Below are 14,921 nucleotides of genomic sequence, written 5' to 3'. Positions count from 1 at the left end.
GTAATTTGAATTTTTCTATTTGTAGATCGAAGTTTTTCATTTGGAATTTCAAATGAAAAAAATGAAATTAAAAAGGGAAGAATTCGAATTACAAATGAAATAATTTAAATTACAAATGAAATAATTCGAATTTCAAATAGAATTCTCAAATTACAAATGAAATACTCAAATTACAAATGAAATAATTCGAAATTCAATTGGAATTCTCAAGTTACAAGTGAAATGTTTCGAATTACAACTGAAATTACTCGAATTACATGTGAAAATGGTGTAGAATGCTCGATACAAAAAGTAGTTTCATAAGATGAACTAAGAAATGATTTCCAAACGCGCCGATCATATCCTTTTCTCCAACCTAAATTTTCTATCCAAGACTTGACCTTTTGACCTTTGACCTACTGAGCATGTCTTTCCGGTGGCGAATGGAAAGGAGATTTTTGGGACATCTTGAATCAGAACTATCTGAGGGAAGCCTTTGACAGACCTGATTCAACATATCTCATCAACCTTGGGAATCTCTTGGACTCTCAGTTTGTTGGGGTTGCAGACGTTGTTGTAGCAGCATAGAGATCTACGTAGAAGGATAGGTTAGATGCCGGTTTGACAGCCGCTGGCCGAAACACTATGGTTTCGGGTCAATCCGGTACGAAAGAATCCTCTGCCGGTGGATTGGGTTAAAGACGTGGCATATAACAGTGTAATATCTAAAAGAAGCCTGTTCATCTGCGGATCCTTTGGTAGTTCCCCTAAAATAAACAACTACAATAGGGAGAAAAAATAAATGCAATAAAGTTACGGACCAGGGCCTAAATAACCCAGTACCGGAGGCAGGCGTTGGTGAGAGAACAAGGCATGTGTCGTCGAGATCAAGTGATTGTGATCCGTCCTACAGCTGTACCTGATACAAATACACTAAATATTAATGATAGAAAATATGAAGAACCTGCGATATCAAATGACAATGATACAGCCAAGATTGATGTATGTCGGTCCGATATTATGGGCCGGGCGACTTACACGAGAGTCTTAAAACTATTGAAGTTAGCTTAGAGCAACAAAGAAGAGAACTCCTCTACCAGATGGAGAGACTTGTTTGTGATGAGCAGAACCAAGACATACCCCTGGAGGATATGCTGCTCAATTTGACCTTAACTGACGACGGGCTGCACACCACGGTGTTTCCGGCCAAGTCTACTAAGGAAGGTGAGAGCAACATGGAGGAAGGGAGTATATAACCAGATGCTCAGCTGGTAGCAATCCCACTGGATCATTGACCGATGATGTAGAATCCAAGGAGACGCCAATACTTGTCAATGGCGAAGGGGTCTGCATCTAAGTCCCACTCAAACCCGAAATGTAAGGGTAAAGGTAAACCTGAGCCGCATTTGAGTGCAGAACCTCCTTGGAGAACCTAACAAATGGTTTTCGCTAAGTACCAGGATGCTGTGACACTATTGGAAACCAGAAGATAGCTACCCAGCAAAATGTTTGTAGCCAAAAAAGTAGTTGAATCATGATTGCAAGTGCTTCTGGAGTACATATGTAGATATCTTTTTACGTGAAAAAGTCATGATTTTTACAAAGCCATGGTGCAGCGAGGATGCTGTCTTATTTGCATCTTCATCACATATTTTGCATGACTCTATGGAAGTCAGTAAAGAAGCATTTCTTAAGGAGTTTTCGTGTATATTTGAGCAATAAAAGCGAATTCTCTAGGATAAAAACTAAAAATAACCATAACGGATCATACTTTTTTGCTGCTTTAAAGTTGTTTTGCAAAAAAACTCATAAATTTTTCATATACAATAAATTCGATGATATGGATACATATCGGATGTTGTCAAAGGATAAAGAAAAGACTGTGAAAGTACTACTTCATCATGAAGTAGTTCAATTTTATTTTGCTGGGTAGGCATGGATCACAATCAAGAAATCTAAGTCCACTTCCACCCTGTTAACCACCTGGACGGCTGAAATGAGGCTCTACCCGAACATATTAGGTCGATGCTGCCCGGATTCCGACCACTATCTACCTACTTAAGCCACAGCTATTTGCGACAAGATCACAAATAGGTACAGGTGCATTACGATAACTTTTAAATTTAAGTCCCAAGACACAAACCACGCAGTTGGCAGAGCGTTAGCAGCGCATAACATTAAGGCTATTGCAAAATTGATTTTGCTACAAAATCGAATTTATTTACTCAATTCAGCCTAAAAAGGACACTTTTTACTAATTTCTATTGTTTACCAAGTAATCCCAGCTCTATGGTTATTTACAACCTGTATGTAATAACAGAAGTATAGTGATAGGTCATTTGCGTACTACGTCCACAAGGACATTCCTGCAAGGACAAAATAGTTAAATAACTCGGAAACTAGCTGAACTTTTCGACTGTTTTATTATTTCAGTAGATGCTACTCATCAATAGCTTTCTATTGGTACCCTTTTTGACCATGCAGAATTGTCCTTGCGGACGCAGTAGTTAGAATAATCGTCCTGACTAAGGGTTACCGCCAAAATGGTCAAATAACTCGGAAATTAGCTGACCTTTTCGACTGTTTTATTATTTCAGTAGATGCTACTCATCAATAGCTTTCTATTGGTACCCTTTTTGACCATGCAGAATTGTCCTTGCGGACGCAGGAGTTAGAATAATCGTACTGACTAAGGGTAACCTCCAAAATGGTCAAATAACTCGGAAACTAGCTGAACTTTTCGACTGTTTTATTATTTCAGTTGATGCTACTCATCAATATCACTCCATTGGTACCCTTTTTGACCATGCAGAATTGTCTTTGCGGACGCAGGAGTTAGAATATAATCGTCCTGACTAAGGGTAACCTCCAAAATGGTCAAATAACTCGGAAATTAGCTGACCTTTTCGACTGTTTTATTATTTCAGTAGATGCTACTCATCAATAGCTTTCTATTGGTACCCTTGTTGACCATGCAGAATTGTCCTTGCGGACGCAGGAGTTACAATAATCGTCCTGACTAAGGGTAACCTCCAACATTGTCAAATAACTCGGACACTAGCTGAACTTTTCGACTGTTCTATTACTTCAGTAGATGCTACTCATCAATAGCATTCCATAGGTACCCTTTTTGACCAGGCAGAATTGTCCTTGCGGACGCAGGAGTTAGAATAATCGTCCTGACAAAGGGTTACCACCAAAATGGTCAAATAACTCGGAATATAGCTGATGTTTTCGACTGTTTTATTATTTCAGTATATGCTACTCATCAATAGCATTCCATTGGTGCCCTTGTTGACCATGCAGAATTGTCCTTGCGGACGCTGGAGTTAGAATAATCGTCCTGACTAAGGGTAACCTCCAAAATGGTCAAATATCTTGAAAACTAGCAGATATTTTGCACAGTTTTATTATTTCAGTAGATGCTACTCTTCAATAGCTTTCCATTGGTATCTATTTGGTCCTTGCAGAATTGTCCTTGTGGACGCAGGAATTAGAATAATCTTCCTGACTAAGGGTTACCGCCAAAATGGTCAAATAAATCGGAAACTAGCTGAACTTTTCGACTGTTTGATTGTTTCAGTAGATGCTACTCATCAATAGCATTCCATACTCCTTGCGGACGCAGGAGTTGCAATAATCGTCCTGACTAAGGGTAACCTCCAAAATGGTCAAATAACTCGGAAACTAGCTGATGTTTTCGACTGTTTTATTATTTCAGTAGATGCTACTCATCAATAGCATTCCATTGGTACCCTTTTTGACCATGCAGAATTGTCTTTGCGGACGCAGGAGTTAAAATAATCGTCCTGACTAAGGGTAACCTCCCAAAATGGTCAAATATCTTGAAAACTAGCTGAACTTTTGTTTGTTTTATTATTTCAGTAGATGCTACTCTTCAAGAGCTTTCCATTGGTATCTATTTTGTCCTTGCAGGGTTGTCCTTGTGGACGTTGTACGCAAAGGACCTATAGCTATACTTCTGTTATTACATACAGTTTGTAAATAACCATAGAGCCGGGATTACTTAGTAAACAATTGAAATTAGTAGGTTAGGTTAGGTTGAAAAGAGGGGTGATCCTAGATCACCACATGCCCATGTGGACATACACTTAAGCCATAAGTAGGCCTGTTGTTCGCTCTTATTTTTTTTTTTTTTTTTGCGTTATTGTCCTAATTTGGTCGAGTCCTGGTATAATGTCATTCCCTAGTAACTGGGTTCTCAGATTTGTGAAGGCTTGACAATGGCAGAGGTAATGTTCCAACGTTTCGTCGTCCTCTCCGCATGCTCTGCATTCACTGTTTTCTGCACAACCTATTTTGTGCAGATGCGCTTTTAGACCTAGGTGACCTGTAAGGATTACTGTCAGTCTACTAATATCTTTTTTACTTAGTAAAAGTAATTCTTTTGTTTTGTCCTCGTCTGGGTTTCCCCATAGGATTTTTGTGTTTTTTCCCTTCTCTTCACTACTCCAGAGGGATACATGTGCATTTTTTGCCCATGTCTTTAGTTCTAGTCGCGTAGCTTTAAACGGCTTAGCGTTTTCTAGACTTACCGTGGGTTGCTCCTTGGCTTGTTTTGCCAAGGAGTTTGCTATTTCATTACCCCTAATCCCGGTATGCCCTGGTTCCCATATAATGTTTACCTTACCGTGTTGGGAGTAATTATTTATAGATTTAATACATTCCAAGACAGTTCTAGATTTCACTGTCTTGGTTGATATAGCTCTAATGGCTGCTTTGCTATCCGTAAGGATATTTACAGTGGTAGGCCTTGTGTGAGTATCAAACCAAAGCAGACACTCTGTTATCGCCTGGAGTTCCGCCTGCAGGATCGTGTTATGATCCGGCAGACGGAGGGAGATTTCCGTTTCCGGTTCCATTATATAAAGACCCAGTCCGGTTCTCCCCCCTAGCACAGCCCCATCCGTTAACACACAGCTTCCAGCGGGAATCTGTGCTAGAGCTCCCCGATCCACATGTCTCTGTTAGGTATTGACACTTCACACAAGGCTACTTCACTAGTTTCAGGTATACGGTCCGATACTACCTGATTTATAGATTCACCCGTTGTGACCTTTAATATGTTTTGGTGGTATGTTTGGTGGCTCTTTTCGATCCACTCGCTCATCGACTTTAGCCTTACAGCTGCGATATCCTGCCTCATACCTTACCTGAATATCTATTGGGTGTACAAACAAAATTGTTTCTAGAGCCCTAGTCGGTGTGGTCCTCATTGCTCCGCTAATGCTTAGGCAGCATGTTCTTTGGACCTTTTGCAATATTTCCACATTGCATTTTTTGTCCATGGCTGTCCACCATACCACAGACGCGAACGTTAGAATTGGTCTAATTACGCTTCTGTATAGCCAGTGTATCATCCTAGGATTGAACCCCCATTTTGAGCCTATCGCCCTTCTGCAGGTTGACCAACATATTTGGGCCTTGTTAGCCCTTTCTTGTATATGGTCTTTCCATTTAAGTTTCCTATCCAGAATTACTCCTAGATATTTAACTGTACAGGAGATATTTATTGTCTTATCTAGAAAAACTGGTTCCTCGTAGTGTCCCATTTTCGTTTTTCTAGTGAATAGACATAATTCTGTTTTTTCCGGGTTGACGTTCAGACCTCTCGGCCTGGCCCAGTTAAAAGCAATTTTTAGAGCCGTTTCTGCTCTTCGACAGAGTTGATTCGGATTCTTTCCCCTCAGAAGTACTACAACGTCGTCTGCGTAGCAGACTGAGTCAAATCCTTCTTCGGTTAGGGTCCTCAAGAGACTGTTTATGGTGGTAACCCACAACAGAGGTGAAAGTATCCCTCCCTGTGGCGTTCCTTGTCCAACTTTGTCTCTTATTTTCACGTCGTATAGCCCGCAGCTTATCCATCTATTCCTTAGCATGTGGTTTATCCAGTTCCTTAAGGCCCTGTCTACCTGAAACTCGTCTAAGGAGTGGATAAGTGTCTCGGTGCTTACGTTATTGAAAGCGCCTTCGATGTCGATGCATACAGCAAGTGTATACATTTTCATTTCGAAGGTTCTTTCTATGTGGTGTACTACCTCATGCAATGCGGTTTCCACTGATCTGCCTTAAACGTATGCATGTTGTTTGAATTTAAGCATATCGTTGGGGATCTTACTCTTTATCATGGTGTCGACTGTCCGTTCCATTGTTTGGAGTAAGAATGAAGTTAAACTTATCGGTCGATAAGATTTTGGTGTTATAGAAATTAGTAAAAAGAGTCCTTTTTGATCCTTTTTAGGCTGAATTGAGTAAATAAATTCGATTTTGTAGCAAAATCAATTTTGCAATAGCTTTAATGTTATGCGCTGCTAACGCTCTGCCAACTGAGTGGTTTGTGTCTTGGGACTTAAATTTAAAAGTTATCGTAATGCACCTGTTAAATGATGTGCAAAAAGGATAGTTAAAATGCAGTGCCAAAGGGCCAGTTAAAATGCAGTGCCGCTTTCCGGCGTCACGCTCTTGTAAAAAGAAAGAGTGAAAATCAGGGGCCTAATTATGTGATTCGATTCGATCGAGAATTTACTCGTGAATAAGTTTTCGACACGAGAAAAAAACGGCATGATAAGACTCGATCGAAATCACTGATCGAATGTTTCGAGAGTAACCGGTAATCGAACTATGTGTTCTTTGGGGAAAGTTATGAAGGTAGATGTCAAAAAATGTGTTTATTTCAAATCAAAAACTAAAAAACAAAATTATGAATGAAAAAATGTAAATATTTGTGGAATTTTTTGAACAATACATTGAATAATAATTTCGGAATGAAGTTGTGCTAAGAAAATATGAAAATTATTAATGTTTGCAAAATTGTTTTGTCATTCTTGTTACAGATTGCTAATACATCTACCTTAATAATTCTCTCTCAAAATAAATGAGAGAATTTGGTGGGTGTTTTGCATTAGCCTCTCTGAGAGAGTATTTCCTTTGGTAAACAACGGGGGATGAACTATTTAAAATGCACCTTATTAAAAGTTGTTCACCTATAAAATAAAGCCTATTAATATTAAATAATTTTTTGTTTTGCAGAAATGCTTATTTTTTCAACTTATATTTTAACGACTGCAAACACTAATTTTTGGTTAATGATAGCATGCATATGTATTTATTTTAATTATAATTTTTTCACAATTTCTTAAAACGACTGAAAAGGACTTTTCCCAATTTCTCTTATTTTGTGTAAAAAATGTTCACAATTATTTACTAATATCATTTTTCCTCTATAAACCGTCAATAAACAACAATTTTTTACATTTTAAACACAAATACAATAAGAAATCTTTCATTTTGTTTGTTTACGATAGGCCATTTGGCTACGAGAAATTACTCGCAAATTTATGCTCAATTTCTCGATAATTTTACTCGATAACGAATGTTGTCATCCCAACTTTGAGTACTCGGGTCGAAACAACTCGATGTCGAATCACGTAATTAGGCCCCAGGGTTTAAAAGCCAGCATCTAAAAACATTAGTATTAGCTGAACACTTCAACTGCTACACAATATTCACACACACGGCTAAATAAGCAACCGAACGCATATTTATTTTTGTACATTTTTGCTTATTTCGTTTTTTACGCCTAATCTTTTTTTTCGTTAGGCATAATCGACAACCACGATATATATTTAGCAGTCGTCTGACCATTCGTCACTGCGAAATAGCCACCGAGGGTTGTTTTTAGTGATTAGGGTTGCCAACGCACTGAACGACTGAACTGGGTTGTAACGTTAGTGTCAAATTTCATATGACATTTTATACGTTTATTTCTATTTCGATGTACATTAGGGACATATATTTTTTGAGAAAAAAAATATATCATTCGGAAAAAACCATTTCCCAGAAAGACTTTTTCATATCAATGATATGTAACCTCCTCCAAATTCGAACGATAAGCCACGCAGTAAATCCCCGCTTGTAGAGGCGATACAACGTTTGTTAATATGTGAGGTATTTTGCTAAAATTTAAAAAAAAATGAAGCCCTAATAAACATGTGCTTCTTTGATTTCTAAAACAAAACATTGAAACAGCTTCCCCTTTTTCTATGAATTTCCACCGACCCCAAACTTTTCTGCAAGAATTCTACTTTCTGCGAGAATTTATGCATTTAGTGGAATGATGTGGAAACATAAAAATTGAAAATGTAACGAATTTTCATTCATGTTTTCCAAAATATTCAACCAAATGTGAAAAATTATTAGTTTTTTAAAATCCAATAATTTATAGACATTTCCTTGTTTTGTTTACAAATACAACTGGCAGTAACGTTACAAACAAAAACAAATTCCTTTGTGGTTGTTATTCGAGTTGTATTTGTTGTAGTATTAACTTTACCTTGTATTTGTTCTACCATGCATCATATGGTAGAACCTAAAGAATACTAATTATTATTGTTTAAAAATAAAAAAATATATTTTGAACGTCTTCACAAAAATATACCTATAGGTATGTACATGTCCTTTGACGAAAAAGTGGAATTAATTATATCGTGATTTTTAATGCATTACACTGGTAACACCCCAGCAAAATGTTTGTAGCCAAAGAAGTAGTTAAATCATGAGTGCAAGTGATTTCGGACTACATCTTTTTATGTGAAAGAAGTCATGATTTTTACAAGGGCATGGTGCAGTGAGGATACTGTCTAATTTACTTCTTAAGCACACATTTTGCATTAGTTCTTTGTAGTGAATAAATCACAACAACATATGATTCAACTACTTCTTTGGCTACAAACAAAGATGTAGTTCGAAATCACTTTTATTATTTTTTGTATACAAATTACTTTTTATGGATGCAAACATATTGCTGTTATTAGAATTAACAAGAAACAAATTATGTTCTTTGTCTTTTTAAGTTTTTTTTTTTTGCAAAATTTTGAAATTTTTAAAATGTGAAAATTTTATGAAATGGATTCAAATCGGACATTGTCAAAATGTGAAGAACGGACTGCATTTTTCATGACTCTGCGTGGACTGCTTCAAAAAAGCTATTCAATCACTACTTCACAAGGAACAACTTCAAATAAATTTTGCTGGGACTGATCTCAAAAACAATTGTTGGCTGAAAACATGGCTAAGCCGTTGAAACTTTGTTGCTTATTCTCTTTTCTGATATGTGTTGATCGTGTGTGCTGCAAAATATGAGTATGCGTGCTCGATGCTTTTTTATTCTAGCAACAATATCAAATAGCATCAGCATCGCTAGCAATATTTTTGTGAAATTTGTTGCTACATGTTGCCGTTGTTCATTGTTGCTAAACATATTTCGAAGAAATTTTAGCAGGCAAAGCTGCAAATATTCGGTGCTTTTGCTAATATGGCGTTAGCATTTTAAACCCTGGTGAAAATGCATAATTTGATGCTCTTCCAAATCACTTGTACATATGATTTAACTGCCTCTTTGAAGGCAAACTTTTGTGGGGATGAACACAATGGACCTCCAGGTCCTCGTCATTTAACATAATATATAAGTGTCAGTACCCACACAACCTTGCCCATTCCGCAGCTTCGGGAATTATATTTGTGGTGGCATATGGACCAGTTACACCTACACATTTTCCTTTCCTTAGTCTAACTTTGGCCAAAATATAATGTAATCGCTTCTATTGATCAGATGTTTACTAAAAAATAAAAAGATGAATATGTTAACTGGAATTTTTCAGTTTCATTCGTAAATTATTGCCATTGTAATATTGCTAGCAAGCTGTGTAAAAATTTACTTTTAAATAATTGACTTAAATCTGCTGTTTTCTTGGAAGTACCATTTGAAAGAATAAAATCTGTCTTTCTCTCCTAAAACAAGTCATTGAGAGGTTAGTGAGTACTTATAATTCTTCCTCTACGCCAATTTTCTTTGCGACATAACTAAAAAACTTTGAACAAAATATAGTTATCAATTCTAAATACGAGTTTATAAACAAAGTTTACTTTAATTCTATCATTCGCATGACAAATACCCTTCTTTTTTAATATGTTTATGCTCTGCTCTGCGCTCAAATTTATAGTTATTAGATGGCCAAAAAAGGAAAGGAAGAAAATGCAGAGCAAAAAAAAAAAACATACACATAAACAAAAAAGAGAAGCGGCCGGTGAATTTCCACAATTTCCGAATTAGCTTTACCGTTGAAAACAGCAAAAGCTTGCGGCACTGACGAAGAAACAAAAACAAATTGCGTGCCTGTGGGGAGAGGTGCGGCAGGCTGCCGGGACCCGATAAAATGACACCATTAAAACACGGTACATGGGGAATTAAATACAGGAAAAGTAATCAAGTAGAAAGAAAAAAAAACAAAGATAGAGACGCATAAACTATAGACAAAAGCAAGATGAAATAACTAAGCAAAGAAAAACAAAGCGAAAAAATCAAACATATTTTGCATAACCTTGCCGCTTTGTGTTTTTCTCATATTTTTCAAATGCTCTTTTTCATGAGTGGCCGATGATGTTTTTGACATCTATTAAAAATATGTTTGGAGAGAAGACAAGTAAACACACATCATGTTGTTGTTCTCCAGAGAATTATTAGAACATATGCATATGTCAATCATCACCTCCCGCCACTCCATCGACATAACAAATAATAAACAAAGAGATAAACGGACCATAATGACATAGACTACTTACATATTCTTTCGGTTAATTTACGCGCTAATGCCATCACTTATTAGCCACTTTTTTGTAATAGAGGGTGTTTACAAATGAGAATCAAGATTTGTTTTTGTTACAGCTGTAATTTATTGTGTATTTTGCTTTGTTTTGATTGACTAACTTTTAATTGACTTGGTGGCTATTAAAATGGGGTATGGATGGATCACTTCTTTTTGGTTTGTTATTATGGGGCTAAGTCGCGGTGTATTGATGATGTCGTTGATTCTTGTGCTTCTCTTCTTTGCCTTGTCTTTGCATACGAAAACAACAATGACGACAAACCAAAAGTAAGTAAAGTAAACGTTAATTTTGTGTTTGCTTTTGACGTTTCTTTTTTTACAACAACTAACTGACTACGGACGGTCGGTGTTCGCTCACTCTTTCCACGGCGCACTTAGTCATTAACACACTCAATCACTCACTATTCTTCACACTAACTTTTTTCCACTTTTTGTTTTTGGTTGGTTGTATTGATTGGAAATGAGCATTTTTTGTTAAATTCTTCTTTACACAACAACTCTTTTTTGCTACTTGTGCTCGCTCACTTCTTTAGAGACTTTCCACTTTTAGATATTGAATGCTTCTACCGTTGTTGTCGTGTAATGCCACATTTCGAACCAAATTAGCTTAAGAATTCTCACATTTGTCGATTCCAATTGTGTCTTGCACTTGCTGTTAGTTGAGCTGCTAGTTGCAATTGGTTTTTTTTTTTCTCTATTTTTTATTCACTACTCAATTCAATTGTATTATTTTTACACCTAAATAATACAGATGTAGCATACTAAGTACATTGATGTGTGATATGGACGTATTTATTATGTATATTAGCTTGTTGGTTGGTTGTACTTTTTTTCTTAGCGCACTCCTTTCTTTTTCGAGGGTATTTTTGAAATCATAGGATAGATGCGTTTTTCTTTTCACCACAAACAAAATGTGACAAACAAGACACTAAACACTTTACACGATTCACTTTTTTTCTAATGTTTGTCACTCACTTTGACACCGCATTTCAAATGCACAACTTGCTTTCTGATGTGTAATCACCAAAAGAAAAAAAAAAAATCACACTAGACACAAACTGTTGCGTATGCTTTCTTTTTACAACTCGACAGAAAAATGAACAAACTTATTTCAATATTTTTACGCTATTACGCTTATAAACGGACGATACAAGAGAAATTATAAACAAAACAAAATTAATGTATTCTTCTTATTAGCTCCGTCCGTTCGTTTTTATTTTCTTTGTCAAAATTATTTTCGACAATATCAAAAGAGAGACATCAAGCCAAACGAACGCAAGAAAAACAACTGTCTTCCATTTCTCATTCGTTAATTAAATGTCAAATTTCATATTGGTAATTGTATTAAAGTAATCGATAGTCGCACAGTGAAAAGAAAATTATTTACGTAATTTAATGGTAGTGACATATAGATGGTACTGCTGTACGTTTAGAGTGTGTTTACACTGAGGCTTGTTATGATAATGGCTCTATCCGATAGAGCTGGCAAAAAATTGATGGCACCATCGATAATATCGATTATTTTTTAAAAATTCAAAATCGATAGATAGATAGTTTAGGGGCACCACTCGGATCTCACCCTAGGTAGTCCCTGGGACCCTGATCACAACTATATATATCTTTCCCCGGGGAAGTCCATACTTCCCGAGATATGGGTCTTGACATTTCGGGAAAGTCCTATTTTAACACCATTACTTTATTTATGGGCACCTCTCGGATCGGGCTGAAATTTTCACCATAGGTAGTCCTTGGGACCCTGATCAGCCCGATCGGAGAGGTGCCCCTAAACGAGACTTGTTCCGATAGTTTTGCCTACCGATACTTTCGGAATAAACCACCTTATAGTGCGTTTATATATAACCGGATTTAACAAACCCACTGGGTTTTAAATGTCAATTCCGTTTTACGAAATCCTAGAATCAAATGAAGTGTATTTACATCTGTTTTTGCGTCATTTGCTTACGCACACAATCCAACATACACACTTATACAATAACACAAACACACGCACACAATATATTTATTCAGAAAAATAGGAATTTCACAACAGAAATGTGTATCAAATAACTTAAATTAATTCCAAAAACAAAAAAACATAATTTTTGCAAGTTGTTTAACCATTTATTTTCACTTTTGTTATCGTTTGAGTATTTTTTGTTTTTCTACAACACACTAGGGATACGTAAAATCGATTTCGGTTAATCGATTAATCGATTATTAGCCGTAAAATTGCTAAAAATCGTAGTCGACTATTGACTGTGCGAAAACCGTATCGCATGTAGTATTAATTTCATTAATTCACTGTAGTATAGAACAAGACAACAATAGTTCCAAGATTTTAGCTTGTCAACCATTCGCTATGTATATACTTATTACCGAAAAGAAGAAGACTCAAATAAAAAAAAAAAAAAAAAAAAACCGTATAATCGATTATTCTTAATCGATTTTTAGAATACGGAGTGAACTATTATTCGTAGTCAACCTTTATGGGTACTTTACACGGTATATGCAAAGTGACAACTCATATGTAAAAAACATATCGTGTAAAGTACCCATTAGTCGTAGTCTAGCATAATTCGTAGTCGACTATTAATCGTGATCGACTATTAGTCGTAGTTGACTATTGGGTGTGCTAAAACCGCGTAATCAACGGTACTTTTTTGTATACATATAACCATCACGGATCACATCAACGAAAATGGTCGATTATATACGATTATAATCGGTTTTCGGCGCTTAACGATTAATCGAAAGTCGACTTTTAGGACACTCTCAAATAATCGACTAACCGAAAATCGAGTTTTAAGTTTTTCACGAAAACCGAATAATCGAAAACCCGATTATTGCATTTCACTGCGTATCCCTACAACACACACAAACAAACAAAGACATCATAAAACAGTTGCATTTTTTGGTAGTTTATGACGAAAAAGCAGGGATGCGTATAATAGTATGGTGTTTTCGTGCGTTGTTTAGAATAAATGACGCTGCTATCGTCATTTATTTTTGTATGGCAAATGACGCAAAATGTTGCCTGTTTTAGCAAATAAATGACGAATCAGCTCTAAATGACGAAAAATTGGACATTACATATACGTCAAGCAAAGCCTGATAATGAAGGTTAATCCACTAAAAAGCTCTAATATAAACAGCATATTACATAAAATCTATTGAAATTAATAGAAAAATAAGGGGCCAAATACATACGGTCCGTTGTTTGGATTACATCCAACAAGCACTTTTATGTATAAACGATAAAAAATTCAATTTTCATTCAACAAATGAAATTAAAGTAATACGGCGTTTATATTATAGTTTTTTGCAGGGTTAACCTTCTTTATGAGGATTTGTTTGAAGTATATACAATGGAAATGACATTTGAAACCCAGACCCACTGGGTTAACCTTGTTATATATAAACGGCCTATAAGAATAAAACTAAAATGTCTTATTAATGGCCTGTTCCCGTACTTTACAAAGTGGTAAAAGTCGTAAACGATTTTCATACAAATTTTGTGTACGGGAACGCAAAACTCGTAAAAGTGGTAAAAATTGTAAAAATGGAGTGCTTCCTAGCTGCGTGCTGCGGAAGCAAAATGGAGTGCTTCCTAACTGCGTGCTGCGGAAGCAAAATGGAGTGCTTCCTTTCTGCGCGCTCCCTTGTAAAATTCACTGAGGAATTCATAGAAAAAGAAGCACTTCGTGACACTTGCACCAGTGATTTAACTGCTTCCGTGGATGCAAACTTTTTGCTGGGAAAACTTCAAGAACAAACTTGGCATCACTTACACATTTTTCATGTGGTTGTTGTTTTCCACGCCCAATGCGTGGCACAACGGGCCGTATGTATTTGGCCCATAAGTCCCAAGTCACACATAAAAATTTATTAAATAAAATCAATTGTTCTTCTTTATATTTCTGCGAAGTACTTGTGAAAAATGTCAACAAAAGCATACATATTTCCGCCATTTTTATTTCCAAATTAATGTGGTTGCAAATTAACGATAATATCAATAGCTACCGATTTTTTTAAATGAAACATCGAAAATATCTAATATTGGGAACATCGATTATTTGCCAGCTCTACTCTTTCGTGCTTTGGTTGACAGATAAAACTTATTTATTGTATACTTGTGTAAATGATGTTAGAGCATTTATTTCTAGAATTTCGTAAAACAAAGTCATATAATACCCCGTTTAGAGTATGCTTGGTTTATCAAATCCAGTCGATTTGAGTTGTCATTTTCATACAATATAG

At 36.2% G+C, this 14,921-nt stretch overlaps 1 protein-coding gene across 4 annotated transcripts in view; it reads right to left on the bottom strand.

The window, feature by feature from the left end:
• Positions 1-11,979, bottom strand: part of kat80 (katanin p80) — a 99,228-nt gene extending 87,249 nt beyond the window's left edge. Inside the window, exons 1-2 of one of the 4 annotated variants that reach the window (XM_073971753.1) lie at positions 11,640-11,701; positions 10,621-11,402 (exon numbers count right to left, since the gene is read on the bottom strand). In XM_073971753.1, the coding sequence (XP_073827854.1) occupies positions 10,621-10,654 (34 nt within the window). In that variant the 5' untranslated portion in view covers positions 10,655-11,402; positions 11,640-11,701. Of the gene's footprint in view, positions 1-10,620 lie in introns of all 4 variants that reach the window. The other 3 variants (XM_073971751.1, XM_073971752.1, XM_073971754.1) reach the window with 3 other exon arrangements.
• Between the last annotated feature and the right edge of the window lie 2,942 nt (positions 11,980-14,921).

The sequence above is a fragment of the Musca autumnalis genome, unplaced genomic scaffold (genome assembly GCF_047663935.1).
Source record: "Musca autumnalis isolate F117 unplaced genomic scaffold, ASM4766393v1 scaffold_3, whole genome shotgun sequence".
Lineage (NCBI taxonomy): Eukaryota > Metazoa > Arthropoda > Insecta > Diptera > Muscidae > Musca > Musca autumnalis.
Note: the sequence above shows the minus strand (reverse complement) of the source record. Positions and strands in the feature narration are given on the sequence as shown.